The following is a 16,691-nucleotide window of genomic DNA, read 5'->3' as shown; positions in this document are numbered from 1 at the left end:
GGCGTGGGCTTCTGACGATGGCTTCCTTACTCGTTCGATGTTCTCCGGAGTGCTAGCAGTTCGTCGGTGACCCGGTGGTTTTTTCTTCAATATTGAACCGTTTGTTCGAAGGTTGTTTACCCATCGTAATATTGTGTTACGAGAAGGGACACTTGCATTACGATGGATATTAAACTGACGGCGGAAATCTCGCTGAACGGCAGTTACGGATTCGTCATTTCGCACAAAACTGTCATACGCGTACAGGCGTTGGTCTAGCGTCCACGGCTCCATCTCAGCGACTAAAATGTAAATGCTATGAACAAAGGAAACGTCAGACACCAGCCACGTGCCCCTCCCATCACGAACACCCGAGTACAACCCACTTCAAAAACATCCGGTTCCCGTGAATGAACCTGTATTTTTAATTTTTATAGAAATATTAGCGAGGCAAAAAATTTTTGTAATAAATAAATCCAAATCTTACGTCAATTTTTATCAGTTTTTATAGATCGATAAAAACGTGGCACTTTATAAAATGCAATTAATAAACATAAAAAAAAATTGAAAATTTACTTGATTATTAACAAACATGAGTAATCCCTTTATATGCATTAGTTATACACATATTGACAAGTATAGCCGGGTAGCGTAATTGTAAGGTGTTTACGGTTAATTTAAATTGAAATGGTTTGTGTATTGTGGGTTGTCTAAATGTCTGTTTTGATGGCGTTACATGGGAATTGATGTTGCTAAACCTGTAATGCGTTTAGTATCTGACAGGCATCTTATAAATAATTCTTTCAAATCAAAACTTGCTTTTTAAACAGAAATTTTATTTTATCTAAATTTTTGTTATTTCATTATACTTTACTTCTTTTTGTTTCAATATTTATTTATTTGTTGATTACAATTTATTATTTTGTCATTTAATTGTTGTTTTTCTTTTTTAGCATTCTAAGTAAATATTAATAATGTTTAATTTTAAAACCTTTCAAAAATTTTATAAATGTAAGTTAAGATATAAAATTTTATAAAAATATTTTCTTTTAATAAAGAAAATATATGTATTTTTAAGATATTACCCAAAACCTTACTAATTTAACAAATACTTGTGTATAAAAGTTTCGAAATAACGATTAATTTTTTTTTACAGATTATTGTACACAGTAATTATTCTTCACTTCACGAAAATTTACCGAAAACAATGCTACCTAAGGAATATGAAGGAACGTTTGAATTTTCCTTTGAACAAATCAGAGGTAAAAAAAAATAGCATAATATAAAATTGTCAGCAGATAATCTAAAAATCTGATTCTGACAGCAGAATACAATTATATATAAAAAAAAATTAAAAACTCGCTTTTAAACATTTTTGTTTCCAACAGAATAAATAATAAAGTTGTCTGTTTTCGCAAGACTACAATAAAAAGCATAGGGCACCACCTCAGCTCTGTTTTGCACCTTAACTTTATTTAGTTCATACAAAAAGATTTACTAGATATTGTATACTGAAGCTATCAAATCAAAACCTTTGCCATATTTAAAGAATTTACGTAGATAATAAATATGAAAGCGCGCCCCATGCTTTTCATTGTGGTCTTACAGAAATAGACAACTTTAATACACATTATTTTGTTGAAATCAAAAATGTTTTAAAGCATATTTAAACAATTTTTTTGCATGATATCTTTGCCACTTTTTCTGTAAGCTAACTTCATGCTGTTATAGTATTTTGTTCGCCCTTGCGTTTCAAATAACGCTGGCGTTTACTTTTCAATCAAACCTCGCGCTCTTCAGTTGACTCTGCTGCAGGATTTTGCGAATAACGCTGATATTTAAGCCCCAATTGAACCTCTCGCTCTTCTGATGTTTCGTTAGCTTTACGGTTTAATTAGCTGTTGCGTTCACTTTCAAAACCCGCCTCGCGCTCTTCAATTGACTCTGCTGCAGGGAATTTAGCTTTACGCTTTAAATAGTGCTGGCGTCCATTTTCAAATTGAGCCTCGTGCACGAAATAATTTAAAAAATGGGAAAGAATTTTAAAAAAAAAAAAAACTTTTTAATATCCCCAAAACACAAATATAATTATAAATAAATCGTTCGTATAAAGAAGCATAAATCGTTCGAACGAATGGATCGTTCGTACATACTTACCTACTGCGCTTGTGTACTGCACTGTGGAACGAAAATGTTAACAGTGGAACGAAAGTGAGTTAAAGAAAAGCATATACATATACACAAAAGCAAATAATATACACAATGTATTTACTGTTTTAATTTTTTTTTTAATTTTCTTTATGTTAATAATATAAAGAGAAAATAACGAATTATAACAATAATTGAGATGGTAAACATACTTCCTTAAAATTTATTTTTTCAAGTATCTTAATCTAAATATATAAAAATGTTACGTTCGTTTGTGTACGGCTTCAAAAACTCAAAATGTTCTGCACCGATTGAGCTCAAATTTTAGCACGATATATAACCCGCATCAAAGATTGTTTTCATCTATTTTTAATAAATCTATCTATTTTTAATTTGTACAGTTTTTTAATAAATAAGAGGCTAATAAATCAGATGGAAATGTAAACAAAGGAAAACCAATCAGATCAATACAAGATGGCCGCTGTCAAACACAACGACCAATCACAAAGAGCCCGTATGGCCGTTGCCAATGTAAACAAAATCACAACTGATTAAGTAACAAATTTCTTTGAATTATATTTAACAGCTAAAACATCTGTATTTTATTAAAAAAAAACACAAAAAAAAAAAAGAAAAGCCACCAAGAAGGATGCCTTACAGTAAATAAAATAAAACACCCAACTTTCTTATAGCCCAGATAGACTTAAGACTATGCAAACAAAAAAAGTCGAAATAACCAAATACACAGAAAATAATATCCCTATATAATGACCAAAAAAACCTTTGTTAGGTTATTTTTTTACATATATATGACCAAACAATCGTTTTTTGGTCATTTATCGTTCTTTGCTATGTAAAAGCAAAGAACAAAATTCACAAATAGTAACACTGAAACACCACAACTAAGTATTCGTTTTTTTTTTGTTTTTTCTAACCTCCGAAACCACCGTTATGCATTGCTTCAGATGATGATATGAATGATTTATAGCGTATGAAAATGCCATGCCTGACCGGGATTCCAACTTGGAACCACCGGATTAAAGTCCGAGCCGTTACTACTCGCGCCACGGAGGCCGGCAAAAATATTCGTTAGGAGCCGAATAAAAACACGACTTACCAATATGGCGTTGTGTGTCAAACCTATTTTATACGGACTATAATTACTTTTAATATGCAAAACCCTTTGTGATGATTGAATATTAACTTAAACCTCTTCAAAAATTATTCCTTTTGAACTAAGCCGCATTTTGATATCATTGTTTTTCTATAACACGGCCGGAATTCTTTTCGTTTAATGATAAGAAGCGTTGTCGAAGACAATAACCGAATTCTCTTCGAAAGGATATAATACACAGCTAAACAATTTCTAAATAATTCAAATTCGTGTAATTTTTTTACGAATCGCGTTTTTATCAAAATCTCACCTTTTTCTCAGTTGACCTGTGGGGTTTTGTTTTCTTTGGAGACCGTAATTCATTAGTAGATTCATACTCGAGAATCACGTTGTACACTGAAGCAGCACAACTTCTACTTACGTTAGCAGTTTATTAACATCTGAAATCAACGCCGTTTGATTATTCTGTAATTTGCAAGCATTACTCTGCTTTTGTAAGCATTTAAAATGATGTGTGTTTCGCACGACTTAAGGACTTTTTTCGCAGCTCATAAATCTTTATATATAAAAATGTTAAGTTCCTTTGTGTACGCTTCAAAAACTCAAAATGTTCTGCACCGATTGAGCTCAAATTTCAGCACGATATATAACCCGCATCAAAGATTGTTTTTATCTATTTTTCGCATCAGTTACATACCCGCGACCGCGAGAAAACAGTTTTTTTAACGGTCAGCTGAGCACCAGTGACCGCGCCATCTGCCGGAAGCGAGGGGAACACTCGCCATACTAGCTAACGACAACCGCAGTCACATGTGAAACAATACCTGTTCCCAATTACATTGTTTATTAACAAAAAAAAAAAACGTATTCACTTGCATCTGGTTCAAATTATTATACAATCTGAATTATATATTCACTTTAATCGAGGTACTTTTGTGTGATCGTGTCGTGATTGAGCTGCGCCTTTCACCAAGCTCTGAATTTATTAGAAAACAACCAACAGTGGGATATATGTATTAATGACGCGTGCAACACTGCACATCCAAACCAAATTCGCACATTATTCGCAATTATATTGACCGCTTGCTTCCCTTCATCTCCCACAGAGTTATGTGAAAGATATCGATCGCATATGGCCGAGAATATTTTGCATAGAGTACACCTAGAAAATACTAATATGACCGTGGAATTTACAGAAGGCATTTACAACGAAGCATTGATAAATATTGAAGACAAGTGCTTAGCTATTGCAAATAAAGTTCTTAGTCAATTGGGAATGCCAGCGCCCACCCGAGCTGCGATTGCTTCATTTGATGTGGATTTACGCCGTGAACAGAGTTACAACATCGGTGATCTTTAGTCATATGTCCAATCAAACATTCCCAAATTAACGCGTGAACAGAAAGGCATTTATGATCGCATAATGCAAATGATAAATGACGGAGTTGGGGGGACCTTCTTCTTGGATGCGCAAGGAGGAACTGGGAAAACATTCCTCAGTAGATTGATTCTAGCAACGGTTCGATCAAAAAATGACAATTATCCTGTTGCGGAATATTAATCAGCCAAAACTCTGCAACGGCACGCGACTTGCAGTTAAGAAATCGATGAATAACGTAGTGGAAGCAACGATTTTAACGGGGCCTTTCAAAGGTGAAGATGTCCTCATTCCTCGAATACCCATGATCCCGACCGATACACCATTTTAATTAAAAATATTGCAATTCCCAATTCGATTGGCATTTGCAATCACAATCGATAAAGCTCAAGGTCAATCTTGAGAATTGTGTGGTTTAGATTTAGATGCGGATTGCTTCTCACACGGGCAACTGCATGTTGCGTGTTCCCGAGTCGGCAAACCAGATAGCCTTTATATCTACGCAGACAGTGGAAAAACAAATAATATTGTATATCCACAAGTATTGCAAAATTAAACTTCTATAAAACGTATGCTTTGTTTTGTTTCTCATTTCTCATCCATGCAACCACAATGTGCCTCAGCGAAGCGTGGCGGGTAGAGCTAGTTAATAATAATAAAATCATAAAATATTTATCAAGGAAATAGACACAAAAAATGTTTACCTTTTGTAATTAATTTGAACTATTGTATTATTTTTTTATTTAAATTTTGGAAACTTGTATTTCTCGGTGTTATTGTGTAATTTTTTTTATTCTATTTATTTTGTTTTAGATGCTACCTATGACAAATTAATGGACAAGAGAGACTGGTTTTTAAAAGAGCGCACTGTACATGCTGATATAGAAACATGTAAAGATTCATTCAAAGATATTTTTGGTAGTAAAGGAACTTTCAGATCAATCGAAATAGATTAATTATTCTACAATCATTGTTAAAAAAAAGTATAAAATTCCTAATTAAAAATATGGATGAGGTTGGTATATGTGTTTAGGTATGCGTGCATACACTCACTCAGATAAATATATACAATAAAAAATTAGTATAATTGTTTAAACTAATAATTTATACTAATAATTTTTTAATTGTTTATACTAAACACTTTAATATTTGTATTATATGTCCAATAAAAGATTTTATGTAGTATTTAGAATATATTATGAAGGTTTTATTTTTGTAAGAACACAAGCTTTATTATTTTTATTATTTTATTATTTTTATTTTAGGGTTTTTTTTACTTTAAGGAAGAAAATAATTTCATTCATTTATTTTTAACTCTTTTTACTATATTTTGTAAATAAATTGAACTTTATGAATTTTTATTTTTTTTTATTTTCTCCATTACTATTATTTGCATTACTTTATTTTATAATCATTTATCTATTTATAATATTATCCGTTTTCATTATAATCTACTCAAAATAAATAAATGCATTCCATAAAGAAGTAAGGGCAATGATCAAAGTCTATTTACTTACGATTATTTGATGGTAATGAAACGATTCAATCTTTAAACAAATAACAACCAGTGAAAGACAAAATAAAAAACAAAATGAAGTAGAGGAAGAACGAGAACAAGCGAACAGGAACAAGAAGAAGAGTATCTCGGAAATCCATCCAAAAGTACAGAATTTTTAACACGTTTCAGCCTGTGATCCAGCATTCTGCAATTATTAACAAGATTGAAAATCAAACAACTTAGGTGATTGCCTTATCGTGCTAGGTACTTTACTTATTATTCAGTGATCTTCTGCTTCACTGTATGAAGATTTGGGGGGGGGGGGCTGGTGATTTAGATCAGAGAATGCGTGCGCCGGAGTCCGAGTTTGCGGTTATATCCTCTACCAAGCATATACCCACCTTGTATGGATTGACTCCCGGATGAGATTTGGAAGGCACGCCATTGAGGCTAATGAAAAGGCGGACAGAGTCATGCGCCATATAGCAAGAATTCTACCTAACTCTGGGGGTCCGGAGTAGCTGCGCAGGAGGTTGCTTATAGGAGTTGTGTATATCACGCTGCTATACGGTGCAGAAATCTGGGCGGACGTGGTGCGGTACAGAAACTATAGAGGGAGGATTGAGACTTTACATAGGAGGTGCTGCCTCCGGATTGCAACAGCCTACAGAACTGTTTCTCTGGAAGCTGCGGAGATATTGGCGGGGATGTTTCCCGTAGATTTAGCGATCGCACGCAGGAGAAGGCTACGAGAACTTTGTACCTTGAATCCGAATAAGAAGAGAAAGGCGAATTCAGGGATCACAGAAGAATTGATGAGGGTATGGCAAGAAAGATGGGACAGATGTGAGAAGGGCAAGTGGACCTATAGAATAATAAAGGATGTTGGAAAATGGTCCAAAAGAACCCACGGCTCGCTAGATTTTAATTTCACTCAGTTACTGGCAGGCCATGGGGGATTTAGAGAATATCTATTCCGTTTTGGGTATTCGGATGGATGCTCCGAGTGTGAGGTTGAGGAGTCTGCGTTCACGTGTTCTTTTGTTGTCCTCGTTTTAACACAGAAAGAAAGAAGATTATGCATGCCATTGGAAGAGACGTAATGTTACCAGAGGAACTAATGAGGATTGTGCTGTATAGTGAAGAATATTGGTCTGCAGTTTCCGGATTTGCAAGAGCGATAATGACGAAATTACGCACTATACAGGAGGCCAAGAAGGGGTCAGAGGAGGATGCGAAGGCGGACAGGCGCACGGCTGAGAGCCTAGGGGGTTCCCCGTACGTGTGGGGGTCGCCTGGGTGTAATGAGGCCGTAGGCACTCCGCTCCCGCGTTCGATGGTGACCCATAAGGTAAGTATGCTGTAGAGTTCAAATGATTATGAGATGTTTGTTTATGTAATTGGATGTAACTGATTGATGTGTGGAATATGCGGGCGACATGAGGTATGTATTCTGGAGTGATGCTTGGATGTCGTGGAGTATGTAGTATGATTTTATTCTGATGTAAGGTACCTTGTGGGTGTGTGAAGTCGGTGTCTGTTGACTGGTGTCTGAATGTGTGTGAGGGCCTATTTCTTCCTGAAGTAATGTACACCCACCAGCTGTACCAGTAGGATGGGTACCTAGGAGTGGAGGTTTAGTCGGTAGTGGGCAGGAACACATACGCATTTAATAACATCTTGCAGAACCTGTTAGCGAGCCCGACACTGCCTACGCACCCGTAAATGGGGTTCCTCCACCTCTTTAAAAAAAAAAAAGATCAGAGAATGCGTGATAGTTACCTTATGATTTTGCATTTCTCTTGAACTGAAATATTTTAAATGCTTTATGCTTCCTATAATTGGGCTCTAGAAATCCAAATATGCTTCACAACTGTCTTATAAAGGATTACTTTGTGTGTAATAGGCAATTTTAGTTTGTATCCAAGTAACCAATACACCTTCTTTGAACGTAATATCTATTTGTGCCCTCTTGGATAAAATTTCTTCCGATAAGATTAGTCATCTGAGGTGAGAGATAAACTTTCGACAAAATTACTGAAGTCAGAATTTTTTAAATTTTATATTTTTATTTCAGATTTTACAGTTCTTGAGATGAACTATTGTAATAAGTATTTTTCTCGGATAGCGTCTATTTGATCACATTTTCCTAAACCTCCTCGGTTCTTCAATTCTGTTTCTAAAAACGGAAAATTATTTTAAGAAGGAAGAGAAAAAAGATGAGTAGGCATTGCCTAAACTTCTAATTTTATTTATTTGGTGAAATCATAAAGTGCACTACTTATATCATCCGTTCATCCGCAATTTTAAGTCGTATATGTATTGAAGAACGAAGAAGGCTTTTCTTTCAGATGCACATGGGAAAAAATATAAAGTATAATGAAATATATTCAAAAGATAAATCTGTAGAATTTTGAATTTTTACATAGTTTTCAGATTTTCGCTTACAAAATAAACATAAATTAAAAAAAAATTCATTTTAGTTTTAAAAATCTACTTCGGCACGCCAAAAGGCAGAGTTTAGATTTCAACCTTAAAGTTAACAAAAATTTCAAATCTACTCAATACGACAATGGTTGCATGTGAAAATCCAATTCCAGCAATATTTTGTTCATCCCTGCCGTAAAGGTTGGTCATATCAAAAAATTGTTTAAACAAAACATTTAGGTAATGTTTAGAGGACTAATGACAATTTTAAACCGATTCGATACTGTTCCTATTAAGGGAGGTATGATTCTTTTTTGTCTTCAAAACCCCATTTTTTTCAACCCCCTGGGCCAATTATTGGTGATATAAAAAAAATTTACTTATACAAGTTTTAGGTCCTTATTCAAAGAATAGTAGGAACTTTAAACAAATTCGATATTTTACTTAATAAGAAAGTTACAGAGATATTTTTTTTTTTTAAAGCCCTACCATTTTCACCCCCTTGGTTCGATTTCGATTTTGATTTTGACCGTCTACAAACTCGACCGAGATTTTGGAATGAATTGTTTTAAAGGAAAAAAATGAAAGCGATTGGCGCAAAATTACGGCAGTTATCGTGTCCACAAGAAAGTGAAATAAATAAATATATATATGTATAAATGTGTATGTAAACTTTTGAGCTGTCGGTGGTTTTGGGGTCTGGAGGATTTGAAACGCGAAGATATGTCAAAATTTTACGGAAGTCGAATCATGGCAATCTTATGAAATATACCTAAAACATCATTTCAACATTTTTTCTAAAACAACATTTTTTCTTCAAAAAAAAATAAATAAATAAATTACAAAACTTATTTTGTTTTCAAGAAAATTACGTTTAAAAGATTATCTAAAAAGAAAAGCGTAGGGCGCTCTATAATTATTATATAGTGGTTGCATATGAGAGCGGGCCACACGATTTTCTTATTAGTCATAAATAAATAGAAATTTTTTTAAAAGTAATTTTCTTGAAAATAGAATTAGTACGATATTTTTTTAATATTTAATTAGTTATTTTTTTAATATTTAATTAGTAATAAATATTGAAGAAAAGCAGGTTTTAAAGCTTTTTTTACATTTTCTTACTTTTCCATCTAGCGCTACAGCAGAGATAAGGTCTAGAAGGGAAATTACTGTAATCGATCCAATCTGAGAATGCGGTTTTCACCGAATTTTGACGCTTAAGGAATCCAAAAAGCCGGATGGAAATTTTCCTGATATTCGTATGTGCGTGCGCGCGTGTGTGTTCATTGCCGCCCTCTAAATCGCCTTATATCTCCAGAACTACTGGTCCGATTTTGACCATATTTGTCAGATTATTTCTATATATGATTCATTGATGATAACATTAAATTTTCAACTTAAAAGGTCAAGGGGATGAGGCTACAGAGCAATGTCACCCTCAGTATTTCGATATTTCATCTAATTAACGTGTTATTGTTTTTGGAAAATTTGTTAATAATAACAATAATAATGTTTGCAAAAAACATTTTTTGTTCAAAATCGCACCCACACTCCAAAAAAATGCTGTGAACTAGTAATGGTAAATAGTAATAATAATAATAATAATGGCGTCTATAGTACCCCCTGTCTCCACAAGGAGCGCTAGTGTAGCACTAACGTACAGCTGTATGCGGGCGCACTTTAGTTAGATTCATAAACAAAAAATATGATATTTAAATAAAAGAATAAATATTTTAAATTAACTTCTGTGTGTATCTGGGTGTAAACTGTGCATCAGAAATAAACCGAGAGACGAATAATTCCTGCAACTCAATTTCCATCTTGTTTTTAATTTATTTTCTGCACAGAACTAAGTTGTTTGAAATTATATTTAAAGAAATTAAATTTTCTTAAGTTATACTGTTTCTTCGTAAAGTGTAAATTTTACCACTATTTTATTGTTTTTGTTTTTTAACTGTATAAGTGTTTAAACTGGCAAAAAAGTTTTTACTTATAGTTATTTTAATTCTTTAACAAACAAAAAAACAATTTATATTCAGTTTTATTCTATTATTATAACCTGGAGAATTAATTTCAATTATTAAAAATGATACCACTTATAATTTATAACTAAGTCAGATGGTTAGCGTACATAAATTTTAGAAGGTAAATTTATACTAATTATATTAAAATCCGCTTCATCAGCCACCTGATCTACTCGTACTGAATCTTATCTTATCGATACAGCTCCCTTCCTCAAGACCTCCGACAAATTAAATGTAAATGTTCTATATAGAAATATATGAAATTAAGAACGGAAGATTGTATATCACACGACTAACGTCACTCTCTAAAACTTTACCATCTTTGACGTTGGTAAATAAGTTTAATTAAGGTTGCAAGATTTGAGGACACGGTTGAACCATTCTAACTTAAAGAAGAGCATGTAAAAAAAGGTCCGGTACTTATTCAGCTCTGAAGAACAGAAAGAAGGTTGAATCTAAGGTTACCCCATAAATCATAGAAAATTATCGATTGAAGATAATGATTGAACACTTTATTAAACTGTGAATAAAATTGATTAGTAATATATCAGAAAAAGTAACAAGAAAGAAAAAAACAAAAAGAAACAACATCCGTTATATCTCCATAAATATTAGGTTTAGCAAAATGTATGTTTATGCTATAATATTAAGCCTTTTATTTTGAACAAAATTACATTCAATTTTTTAAAATCGGTTTACAGATATGCGAGTTATGGCAAAAAATTGATGTAATTTTGTGTCTGTTTTCGTGTCCTCCACTTTAAATTCAATTCGATTAAATTTTGTTTTTATTTTTTGTTGATTCTAGTATTGTAAATTAGTATCAAAAATAAACAGTAAACAATTGTTAAAAGTAATAAGAGATGTTCAAAGTGTCCATCATTAGAAATTACATAAGTCTCCAGTATTTTTTGAAGAGACTGTCTTAACCGTTCAAAAATTCCGGGAGTATTCCTATTTTCTTGAAATCCATTTTTGATCCTTAATTGAAGATCCTCAATGTTGAGGATCAATAAATGTTGCAGTTGAATAAACAATACGTTTCAAATGGCTCCACAGGTAGAAGTCAGGAGCGTTTAAGTCAGATATTCGGGCAGACCAGGGTCATAGGGAGGAGGGCCAAAGGTGGCCCTCCGCGACCTATCCATTTTTCATGAAATGTTTCATGCAGGAAATCTGAAACCGACTGACTGAAATGTACTGGAATTCCATCGTGATAAAACCATATATTTCCTCTTAATTGTAGAGTTAGGTCTTCCAACAAATGTGGCATATTTTCGGTCAAACGAGTAAAATAATTTTCCGGATTTTTAATCCGGTAGAATGACAGGATCCAAAAAATTGTCATTAAAAATATCTGTCCATATGTTAAGGGAAAATCTTTTTTGATGGCTACTTTGGAAGGTACCGTGAGGATTATCGTCGCTCCAGATAAGCTGGTTATGATAGTTTTGAACACAATTCCTGTTAAAAGAAACTTCATTTGTGAACAGAATTCTTGCCGAAAATAAAGGATCTTCAATTAATATCCTTGAAAACCAGTTACACAAAGCCAATCTAATCGGAAAATGATCAGCAGTCAGCCCCTGTACGCACTGCAAGTTACAAGTTACCATTTAAAATCAGCCACACGGTCACATGGCACACAACTTCTTGTATTGCCAGAGATCGTGTACGTTTCCGGTGGATTCTTCCACACGATTTAGAAAACTTTCTTCTAATTCAATAGTTTTAATACTTCTTGGTCTACCACAATCATGATTCTCTGGTGTAAATTTACCTAATCCCTTAGCTATGTGAAGTCTTTCCAATTTTTTTTCGTATGGACACGTCTGTTAGGAAACTTGTTTTCATACAGTCTTTTTGCTTCTGCCCTGTTGCAGTTTGCTAAACCATACGGTAAATGCATGTCACACATTTCTGCAAAAGAATATTCAAACTCTATGATGATAAAACAACAGAACTTAAAAAATAAACCTATGACATTGAATATTAAAAGAAATTCATAAGTAAACGACGAGTTCAGATTACTTTAAAATCATATGGTTTTGTTTTTTAAAATTGTGCATTGCATATTTACATTTTTAACATGATCAGCGCTTGATCGGTCGTGTAAATTTTTACAAAAATGTAAGATTAATGTAAATTGTTTTATTATTTAATTAAAATTATTTACTTAATTTGATACTAATTTACAATACTAGAATTAACAATAAATAAAAACAATTAATATTAATCGAATTGAACGTTAAGTGGAGGAAATGAAAACAGACACAAAATTACATCAATTTTCTGCCACAACTCGCCTATTTGTTAAAAAAAAAAGGCTTAATATTTTAACAAATAACACATTATGATAAAACTTATATTTATGGAGATATAACAGATTGAAAAATAAACGTGACCGCAATTTTGTAATTTGCGAAGTTATTTAATCCTGATTATTTGCTAATTTTAAAACTTTATTACCATGATGCTTATCAAATATTAATGTGATTCCTCTATCCGAAATTGAAATATAAATATTTATATAAAAATAACAAGATGGTGAACAGTGGGAGAACGATGGAGAAATGCCATTTTTCGTAAGGATATTTTTTGTTTAGTTTAACAAGTAGAATCCGAAAACGTACAGCCAGCCCACCATTTTAGAAACACTCTTTATATATTTAAAACAATATTTTTCAATCATATTTTATTATTAATTTTATTAAGAGATTATCAAATATTGAAAAAAGACGTTTGAAGTAAGATCGAACGTTATGATGTATGATATAATAAAGATTTTAGAGGGTTTAACATCTTTATTAAACAACTCAATAATAGTACAAAAAGTATGAAATATTTCATAAAAAATAACTAAGTTTAGAAATATCGATGAAGTTCTGAGAAATTATGATATAAACTCGCTTTAAGTTTTCGGTAGTAACTAAAATATTATTATTACTATCTCGCACTTTCACAGCTTTTACTTTTGCCGGTGAAATTCCTTAAACTCGGAGTAATTTATACCGACGAGATTAGGCTTGCTATTGTTGACTAAATGCCTTCCGGGCAACATGGCAGGTGTCAATTATCACGCTCCTTTGCATTGGCGCGTGAGTTTTCCACCGGATCTTCAGTTTTTCAAGACTGTTGTGCAAAGTAGATAGTATTATTCCCTCCGCAGATGTAATAATTGGGATTATATAACCTCTTTTTGATTCCGCATTTCCTTAATTTCTAAAGCAAGATCTGTATATTTCTGCGGCTTCTCATTTAATGTTGAGGTTGTTACTTGATGGGAAAACTACGTCTATTAGGTAACTGACTTTTTCCATTTTTCCAATCACTATATCTGACTTATTATAGTTGACGGGTTTTGCTGTTATAATTCCTTGGTTCCAGAGGAATTTTGCATTGTTGTTCTCCAAAAAGGAGGCTGGTTTGTAAGTATAGTAGGGATTATTTTGGAACTCTAACTTGTATCTATTGCAGAGTTCTATGTGTTCGTTTTTTGCCACATTGTTGTGGTGCCTCCTTGTGTACTCCGTCGGATCCATAATCGTATAGCCAGTGATTATATATGTTATATTGTTTCATTTTTGTTGATATTTTCTTGAAGAATAAATTTCTTAAACCTCTTGTTGCTACTACTTGATCCTGTATGCTATATATAAACCCCTCCGTCTCAGAATGTAACTTTCCCTGCACAAGCCAATTAGTTAAAGCTGTTTTGTCGACTCCTTCCTGGTCTAGGTGCTGCCTATGTTTGCCATGCAGCTCTTTTCTTCCCCAATCTAGAATTTTATCTGCATCGCTCTCTTTCTTGTGTTCTACGTTGTTAGTCCTGTTGGCTAGGTTCAATGGCGTATACTTTTGGTCTGCCGCTACGATGGCTTGATAGAAGGGGTGATGCCTTCTACGGAAGTAATCCATTAAATTTTCGTTCTGGTCGTAGCACAGATTATTAATATCGAGTACTCCTCTTCCACCTTCCTTTCTCGGGAGTATGAATCTTTCTTTTGACGAGTGAATGTGGTGGGACTTTCCTTTACGTTAATTTAAAACATGATTTCTTTTTCAATATTTTGTAAAAATTCCCCACCTTAGATATCGTAATGAAGTATATCTGAAACTTCGATTTCATTATAAATATATTAAAATTTGATTTTAAAAACAGTATAAAATGTTTTTAATTATTTGAAAAATTATTTTGAAAAGTTAGTATCTGTACAACAATTCCAGGCCTTGATGTAATACCTTGGTTATGTAAACTGTATACATTAAGTAATTGCCGAATACGAGAACATTAATATTTATTAACACTTCCTTTATTCACTTTTAATTTACAATAACTTTAATTAGTCATTTCATTGAACTATAATACGTTATATTTTGTAGGTAAGTTTACATTTTAATTATATATTTAACATTCTGTCTAGCTAGAACAGTTATTATTAATGTGTTTTTTTTAACATTTCAGAGAAAAGAGACCATGCAGTTAATAAAATCTAACAATATTTAATATCGGCTGGTTCAGTAGATAATAAGAATATGACAGTAGTTTGTTTAAATTAGGTAAGAGGATAAAGAAAATAAATGAATCTTAACAGTATTTATTCGTGATAAAAAAGGAAATTTCTAAAAATATATTTGTTAAGGCATAATCTTTAATTAATTTCAGGTTACTAAATTACAAATTATTATTTACTAAATAATAAAGAAACATAAAAACAGCCGTTTTATTGTTGGCCATTTAAAATATTATACTTTAAATTCGTTACTTTTTTTTTAACCTCTGGAACCACCTTTAGGCATTGCTTCAGAGGACGAGATGAATGTTTTATAGCGTTTGTTAAAATGCCATGTCTGACCGGGATTCAAACCCGGGACCTCCGGATGAACGGCCGAGATGCTACCACTTGCTCTACGGAGGCCGGAAAATTCGTTACTTAACTAATAACAACTTGTCAGTGGAGTATGATGGAGTACCCAACTTCTTTAAGGAATGCTCAAACCACTTAAATTACTGAAACTTTTATTAGGTATGAAAATAAAGAAGAAAGTTTTTTTTAAAAAAGTGGGTTTACAATGTATAACAACATTTCAGTTTTCGTTAATTAAAAAAAAATAAAAAAAATAAAAAAAAATTTATATAGGAAGGGATTCAGAATATTCTGATTTAAACCGTATACAATTTTTTATTTGTCCTTAAAAGTTTGAAAAGAACATTTCGTGGAAAAGTGTAATTTTTTAAGGAATAGACCTCAAAATTTTTATATCATCAATATTTATTTGCTTACAGAAGCAGTATCTAAAAAAAAGAAACTCAAAAGGAGATGATTACAAATTATTTTGGATGGTTGAAGATTTGAAAACTATAAAGACATCTGACAAAAGAAGCTAAAGACAAGCTAGATTGTAGAGAAGAAAAGAAAAACAATATAGTCAGAATTAGTAAGTATTGAGTCCTAAACAAACATAATTGAGTTTTATGCTTTGTAAGTTTTTCCTTAACTTAGAACACACTTTAAGTTTCACCTTCAAAAAAGTTTTAACTAAACCTTTTTTTATTGAAATATTGATCTCAGTATTTCAATTTTAGTTAATTTTAGGGATGAGGCTATATGACTTAAAAAATTAAGGGAGCCAAAATTATTCGATACATTAATCTTTACTACTCCGTAAAAGAATAAGAGATTTTGAAGAAACAACGAAACAGTTCAACGCATCAGAAAATTATAATTTTTTTCAAAGTTAAGGTAGCAAAATTAATGTGTTTTCAGCTGCTCTTCAAGCTACAGAAACTGTAGAACTTTCAGAGCCATTTTCTTCGTTCACACGAATACTAAACATATTTTCCTAATGTCATCGCTTTATTTATAATTTAAGAAATAAAAATAATCGTATATTGTCAGATCCTTCTCTAGAAGAATCAATTAATACTTATCCGTTATGGTGGGCGGCATACATCTGATCGAGCTCCACTTACTCCTGGGCATTTTATAACTTTCGCTCCTTTAACTTCCCTACCTGATCATGATTTCTCAGGTATTAATGTAAATAAGCTCGCTAGATGGTAGTTTGTACAAAAATTACTAGAGGATTTTTGGAAAACATGATCTAATGATTACTTACATT

At 32.6% G+C, this 16,691-nt stretch overlaps 1 protein-coding gene across 3 annotated transcripts in view; it reads left to right on the top strand.

Moving 5' to 3' along the window:
- Positions 1-15,129, top strand: part of LOC142327753 (clavesin-2-like) — a 130,428-nt gene extending 115,299 nt beyond the window's left edge. For 2 of the 3 annotated variants that reach the window (XM_075371059.1, XM_075371060.1), the window contains exons 6-7: positions 1,136-1,241; positions 5,433-5,965. In XM_075371059.1, coding sequence (XP_075227174.1) covers positions 1,136-1,241; positions 5,433-5,575 — 249 coding nt within the window. In that variant the 3' untranslated portion in view covers positions 5,576-5,965. Of the gene's footprint in view, positions 1-1,135; positions 1,242-5,432; positions 5,966-15,033 lie in introns of those variants that run through there. The other variant, XR_012757076.1, reaches the window with a different exon arrangement.
- Positions 15,130-16,691: the final 1,562 nt, after the last annotated feature.

Source organism: Lycorma delicatula, chromosome 7, assembly GCF_047948215.1.
Source record: "Lycorma delicatula isolate Av1 chromosome 7, ASM4794821v1, whole genome shotgun sequence".
Classification (NCBI taxonomy): Eukaryota; Metazoa; Arthropoda; class Insecta; order Hemiptera; family Fulgoridae; genus Lycorma; species Lycorma delicatula.
This window is presented reverse-complemented; position numbering and strand designations above follow the sequence as displayed.